Below are 7,355 nucleotides of genomic sequence, written 5' to 3' on the forward strand. Positions count from 1 at the left end.
TACCCAAAAGGGATCGATCCCCCGACCCTCTATCAAAGGTAGTCTCATCAACCATTACACCATTTGATTGCTTTGATGAAAATTTAAAAATGATAGAATATTTTATCCCCATTTTTTTTTTCTAAAATTAGATCTTTTTTATTAAAAACCTTAAATTTATGTTTAAAGGAAATTTAAATTCACTTTAAATCTACTTTAAATCTACTTTAAATCCTATTTAAAATTAATTTAAAATAAATTTTAAAGGTATTTTTAAATATCTTAAAAATTATCTTAAAAATTACCTTAAAAATCACCTTTAAAATCACCTTTAAAATCACCTTTAAAATTGCTTAAAAATTTATTTTAAAGCAAATTTTAAAGGCATTTTTAAATATCTTAAAAATTACCTTAAAAATTACCTTAAAAATGAATTTTTTAAACGCGGCTTTAAATTCAATTTAAATCCAATTTAAATCAACTTTTCTTTAAATTTGCTTTAAAGGTTCATTTTTCTTTGCTGTGTCGCTGTGTACTTGTGTGACCCTTGAACACACAGAAATAATTAATAATAAATAATAAATAACAAATAATATTATATCTCTTATATAATATAATAAAGCTTTCGTTTGTGCACAATTTGGAATAAAACAACAATGAATTAATTTTTATTTTATTTTCTATTTATACTAAAATTAATTTTACTAAAGAAACCATTGGTAAAATTTCCGAGAATAAAGTAAGAATCTTGTATTTGTTAACGTCTTTTCAGTTACAAATTTATTTCTATATTTGTATTTTACCAGGGTTAAAAACTTTATATATTAATTTATGTCGCTTAATTGTTCGCGATTATTACACTCACCCCCGCTCTATTTGATTTTGGGAGTACTACAGGGAGTTGTGTTACAGCTTGACCATGTTGTGGTGTGCTAGTTGATGGTGGTGGACTCGATACTACAATACTTGGATTAACTAATCTGCTGAATGATAATTCATTCATTGATACTTGGGATGGTTGATTTATGAATGAAGGTAATTGGTTCAATTTGTTTATTTTGTTGAAATATCTCTTGCAATTTCTTAATGACTGTGTTGTTGACATGTTTGAACCCAATGGTACTTGTATTTGTATTGTTTGGTTTGAAAGTATCCTAACAACTTTAAACGGTCCAATCCAACTTGGTCTGAACTTCTTTAATTCTTCTTCTTTTACGGTTTGATTTTTCAAGAGTACATAATCTCCCGGTGAGATTGAATTCTTTCTTGTTTTTAATCCATCATAATATTGCTTCTGCTTTGTTTGAGATTCTTGAATTTTTGTTTTTGCAATCTCTAAACTTTTGTTGATTGTTTCTTCCAACTTTCCAACATAATTATCATTGGTTGTTGCTGAATTATTGAATGGATTTAATGTACCAAGATCACTTGGTATAGTTGCTTCTCTTCCATAAAGCATTGAGAATGGGCTTGCACCTGTTGATGTATGGACTGAGATTCGATATGCGAATAAACATGAATCAAGATACAAATCCCACATAGTGTGAACTTCTTGTGTGAATGATTTTAACATAATTACGATGGTCTTATTGAACCTTTCAACTAATCCATCAGTCTGTGGGTGGTATGGGCTTGTATTTACTTTCTTTACTTTGAATAATTCATTTACACTACTTATAACTTTATTCAAGAATGATGTACCACAATCCGATAGTAATCTTTTTGGACAACCGTGTCTTGATATAATTAAATTTGAAGTAATGTATTGCTGTTGTTTCGGCAGTGCAATCTACGGTTGCTGCTGCTTCAACCCACTTCGTAACATAATCTGAAAACACAATTATGTACTTATGACCTGACATTGATGGTACTTTCATTGGTCCAACGAAATCTACTGCAACCAAGTCCCATGGTTTCTCTACTATAATGGTTCCCAACTCTGGTGAGAACTTACTGAATGGACTGGTTTTCATCTTTTGACATATATCACAATTGTTGATGTATTCTTTAACATCCATACCCATATTATTCCAGTAATATCTTGATGCTAACTTTGAGTAGGTCTTTTGATATCCAAGATGTCCGCCAACTAATGAACAGTCGTGGAACTTCTCTAATACTTCTTTTTGCATTGACATTGGTACAACTATTCAAATGGCTACTATTTGAGGTCTCTTAAAGAATAATGTTGGATTTACTATTAATCTAAGTATTTAAAGATTGGGACTAAGTGTTTATCTTTTCTTTGTTCCTCTGCAATCTTTAAGTCTAAGATTGAATCTAATTTGACTGATTCACCCATTGATATAACTGACATTACTTCTTCTACTGGACAACTACTAAGTGCGTCTGCAAAAGTATTCTCCTTACCACTTCTATATTTAAATGTGATATTGTAACTAGCCAACTTAACATTCCAATTGATAAATCTCTTGTTTCTGATCTTCCCAAGATCATTTCTAAGGAATGATACTGCACTGTTATCAGTGACTACTAATGTTTCTTGGGTGCCAATGATATAATGAAATTCTTCTAATGCACATACTACGCTTAAACATTCTTTTTCAGAGGCTGAGTAATTCTTTTCAGTGTCTCTGATGGTTCTTGAATAGAATGATATAATACCGTGATCTTGACAAAGAGTTGCTCCAACACCGATATCACTTGCATCAGTTTCGAGTTTGAATGGTTTCTGAATCAATTGTTATGTATCTGGGTACACTAAAATGATCTTATTGTTCTTCAACCTTTCGATTATATTGATACAGATTGACTTATAAGCGTCATTCCATTCGAATATGGTGTCTTGTCTTAATAATTGGTATATTGGTTTGATTTTTGATGCGAAATTATCTACAAATTTCCTGAAGAAATTTAATGTGCCGATCAATCTTTGTAATTCTTTTACATTCTTTGGATCTAATAACTTCATTAATGGATCTAGTCTATCATAATCTATTTGAACACCATTCGATTCTATGATATGACCTAAGAATTTTACTTCTTCTTGGAAAAATTGACATTTGCTCAATTTGGCTAACAGTTTATTATCTCTCATTTTCTTGAAGATACCTTCTAGATGTGGTGTATGATCCATTACTGATTTTGAGTGAGATAATATATCATCATAAAATGATTGTAAGGTAAGTCTATTCTCCTCTTTGAATATCTTGTGAATGGTCCTTTGGAAGACTGCTGGTGCATTACACAATCCAAATGGCATTACATTGAATTCGAATAAACCTTGTGGTACTGAAAAGGCTGTTAAGTATTTATCACCTTCTCTAATTCGTATTTGATAGTATCCACTTATCATGTCTAATTTTGAGTATACATGAGATCCTTTAATTTGATTCCATATTTCATTAATATCTGGTATTGGATATCGATCCTTTACAGTGATATTATTTAATTTTGTATAATTAATACACATTCTCATACTCCCGTCTGGTTTTGGACGTAATACTACACTTGATGATACTTGACTATTTGATTCTCTTATAATCTTGTACTTTAATAATTCTTTAATATGTTCATCTAAGAAGTCTTTTTGTTCATTTGTGAACTTCACTGGATATGCTTGAAATGATGCATCCTTTTGAGTTAACTTGATTTGATGTTCAACTCCACTAATCGCACCTGGTTCAGTCAATGTATTTGTGAATACATCCTGGGACTAACTCTCTTTAAATCTTGCTGGTTTGTTGTAAAAGATACTTGTTCAGTAATGGTATTGACTTCTTCTTTGCACTGATTTGCAAAGTGACCAAGCTTGCCACATTTATAACATTTAAGTGGTTTCCCTTTTGGTTTGTTTTTATATTGGTGTTTTTTAACGTTTGCATAATTGTTCTGTTCTTGTTTAACATTATAATCAGGGTGTTTACCTGATGGTGGAAATGGTATCCTGGTTGGTCTTATAACTTGTTGTTGTCGTTGAATTTGGGGTTGTTGGTCTTGTACGTTATTATTGATTCTATTTTCTTTATCAATAAATTTGTCTGTAAATCCAGCATTGTAAAATTCTAAGCTATCATACTTGAATTTTGAATTTGCTTTTGTACGAGCTATCATTATAGCCTCATCTAATAATTTTGGTGCACCTTCGTCAATTGACTTTTTGATTTCTATATCACTGACCCCTCTAATAAATAATTCAATTTGTCTTTCACTGGTTAATGGAGGATTGATTTGAGCATTGAGTGATCCAAATGCTGTGATGTACTTCATGAATTTATCAAATTTTTGATCGGTGAGTTTTGATAATTCATCTTCTGGTTTAAAAAATTTCTTCATATCATATCTTTTAATCATTTCTTTTTTTAAATCATTATAATTTTCTACTATTTTTGATTTTTGAATAAAAGTAGTTAATGCTGAACCCAAAAAATATTTAATTATTTTTCTTTTGACTTCATTATATTCTCCATTATTTTCACCAGTGATTTCGATATATTCAAATAGTGTTGAAATATTTAATGACTCTAAGTCATTATCAGCAAAATAAATTTTATTTTTTGCCTTTTTTTTTTTTTTTTTTTTTTCTTTTTGAGAGGTTTTTTTTTTTTTTTTTTTTTTCTTGAAAAGTGTTTTGAACTTGATTTACTTGAATTAATTTGATTTGATTAATTTATTTTAATTTGATATATCTTGATTTGGTTTACTTTGATTTGATTTACCTTGATTTGATTTTATTTTTATTTTGTAATGTTTGAAATTTAAATTAATTTTAATTGAATTTTGAAACTTGTATTATTTGAAATTAAATGGAATTTATTTAAATTATTATTATTTAATTTTAATTTGATTTATTTAATTTATTTAATTTATTTAATTTATTTAATTTATTTAATTTATTTGAAAATTTCCTTTTTTGGGACCAATATTTAAAAATTTTAATTAATTTAATTGAAAAATTGTTTTTTCAATTTTGAAACGTTTCTTTTTAATTAATTTTAAGGATTTTTAATTTTTTAAAAAATATATTTTTATATTTTTTTTTTTTCCTCTTTTTTTTTTTTTTTTTTTTTTTTTTTTTTTTTTCCCCAACCGAAACTATTATTTTTTTTTTCTTATTTATAAACCTCTCCTAATGTGATTGTTGTTTTTATTATTACTATTATTATTATTTGTTGACCGATGTCGCCAAATGTAATGAACGTCGTATTCCAATTCCTATGGGATACTCTTTATAATTTGTATATACGTATATACTTGTGTGACCCTTGAACACACAGAAATAATTAATAATAAATAATAAATAACAAATAATATTATATCTCTTATATAATATAATAAAGCTTTCGTTTGTGCACAATTTGGAATAAAACAACAATGAATTAATTTTTATTTTATTTTCTATTTATACTAAAATTAATTTTACTAAAGAAACCATTGGTAAAATTTCTGAGAATAAAGTAAGAATCTTGTATTTGTTAACGTCTTTTCAGTTACAAATTTATTTCTATATTTGTATTTTACCAGGGTTAAAAACTTTATATATTAATTTATGTCGCTTAATTGTTCGCGATTATTACAAAATTTAAAAATGATAGAATATTTTATCCCCATTTTTTTGTTCTAAAATTAGATCTTTTTTATTAAAAACCTTAAATTTATGTTTAAAGGAAATTTAAATTCACTTTAAATCTACTTTAAATCTACTTTAAATCTACTTTAAATCCTATTTAAAATAAAATTAAAATAAATTTTAAAGGTATTTTTAAATATCTTAAAAATTATCTTAAAAATTACCTTAAAAATCACCTTTAAAATCACCTTTAAAATCACCTTTAAAATCACCTTTAAAATTGCTTAAAAATTTATTTTAAAGCAAATTTTAAAGGCATTTTTAAATATCTTAAAATTACCTTAAAAATTACCTTAAAAATGAATTTTTTAAACGCGGCTTTAAATTCAATTTAAATCCAATTTAAATCAACTTTGCTTTAAATTTGCTTTAAAGGTGCATTTTTCTTTGCTGTATATAAACCAATGCCAATAAAAAAAGAATATTGCCATTTAAAAAGGTTTGTAATTCTTTAGAATAATTTTTTTTATTTTCATTTTTATTCCTAATATAGTTTACAAAAATTCAAAAAAAATTTTAAAAATTTATCCGTTAAATAACGGCTTCGAAATCCGGACCTCGCTTTTAAAGCGATTAAAAAGCTAATTTTTAAGGTACAAAGCGAAGAAAAATGCACCTTTAAAGCCAATTTAAAGCAAATTCAATTTAAATTTGCTTTAAATTGGCTTTAATGATGCTTTTTAAAAAGGTAATTTTAAAGATATTTTTAAGGTCATTTAAAATTTAATTAATTTATAATTTAAAAAAGTTATTTTTAATGTAATTTAAAATTACTTAATAATATGCATGCCACACATGTGACAAACCAAGAGATGGTTTATTTATTTGCCATTCAGGTACATTAAGAAAACAAGAAGATATTACAAATTTTCACTCCAACAAACCAAATTATGCTGAATTAAATGCTGATATAGAATAAAAAAAAGTATGGGAAAAAAAAGCAAAAGATATTGGTATCAAAGGTGTGGGCAGAGGGTGAGTCGAACCTTTGTCCATTAATTATTTAAAAACACAACCAGTCATATTACATAATATTTTATTAGGTGTCGCACAAAGATGTTTAAATTACATTTTTGATAAATATAAAAATAAAATTGCAAATTTTTTAAATAATTTAAAAAATGCAAAAATAATAGTAACAAACCAAAACCATCAATTTCACTATTTGCAAATAAAACAAGGAAGAGAGAATATTATATTACCTTTTAATATCAATTAAGATTCAAATATCAAATGATAATTTTTTAATTATGGAACAATTAGTAACTATATGTTTAAATTATATAGTTACTCTTTTGATGAAAATGATTTAAATTCACTTCAAGTATTAATTGAATCGTTTAATGCAAAAGGAAATTTAATTACTGTAACAGAAATAATGAATTTCCACATGTTGTTACATTATCCAATCTATATAGAAAATTGGGTGCACCAAAATACACTTCAGCTGAAACTTTTGAAGCACAATTATCAAGAATTAAAAATTATTTAAATAATAATACAAATAATAGGGATGAACAATATGAAAGGGTTACCAAATTAAACATGGTGAAATTTTTTAATTCAGTAGATAAATTAAAAAGTATTGAACCTGAAAGTACAGCATTAATTATTAGTACCAAAATAAAAAATCCAGATAATTTAGATAAAATAAAAATTAAATTAGATTCATTATTTCAAAATTATAAAAATTTAACTTTTCACTCATCAATTAAAAATAATAAAGAAATATACAATGCTGGTGATGCAGTTGAAGATGCATCATATAATGAACTTTCAGGTAGGG

The 7,355-nt window shown here is 26.2% G+C and overlaps 4 protein-coding genes across 4 annotated transcripts; 1 reads left to right on the forward strand and 3 right to left on the reverse strand.

Annotated features, from left to right (window-relative positions):
* Window positions 1–112, reverse strand: DDB_G0294334 (hypothetical protein; the record flags this gene model as incomplete). The annotated part of the gene is made up of 1 exon (XM_628725.1): window positions 1–112. A coding segment is annotated over one exon (112 nt), but the record flags the coding sequence as incomplete, so codon positions are not given.
* A 705-nt stretch (window positions 113–817) lies between these two features.
* Window positions 818–2,117, reverse strand: DDB_G0294336 (hypothetical protein; the record flags this gene model as incomplete). The annotated part of the gene is made up of 2 exons (XM_628726.1): window positions 818–1,768; window positions 1,803–2,117. 2 exons carry the CDS (start codon window positions 2,115–2,117, stop codon window positions 818–820), a joined length of 1,266 nt encoding a protein of 421 aa, XP_628728.1.
* A 62-nt stretch (window positions 2,118–2,179) lies between these two features.
* Window positions 2,180–4,500, reverse strand: DDB_G0294338 (hypothetical protein; the record flags this gene model as incomplete). Its single annotated transcript, XM_628727.1, has 3 exons — window positions 2,180–2,671; window positions 2,837–3,586; window positions 3,661–4,500. Coding segments are annotated over 3 exons (2,082 nt in total), but the record flags the coding sequence as incomplete, so codon positions are not given.
* Window positions 4,501–6,839: 2,339 nt separating this feature from the next.
* Window positions 6,840–7,355, forward strand: DDB_G0294340 (hypothetical protein; the record flags this gene model as incomplete). Its single annotated transcript, XM_628728.1, has 2 exons — window positions 6,840–6,907; window positions 6,988–7,355. Coding segments are annotated over 2 exons (436 nt in total), but the record flags the coding sequence as incomplete, so codon positions are not given.

This window comes from Dictyostelium discoideum (genome assembly GCF_000004695.1).
Source record: "Dictyostelium discoideum AX4 chromosome Un chrUn_00025, whole genome shotgun sequence".
Classification (NCBI taxonomy): domain Eukaryota; phylum Evosea; class Eumycetozoa; order Dictyosteliales; family Dictyosteliaceae; genus Dictyostelium; species Dictyostelium discoideum.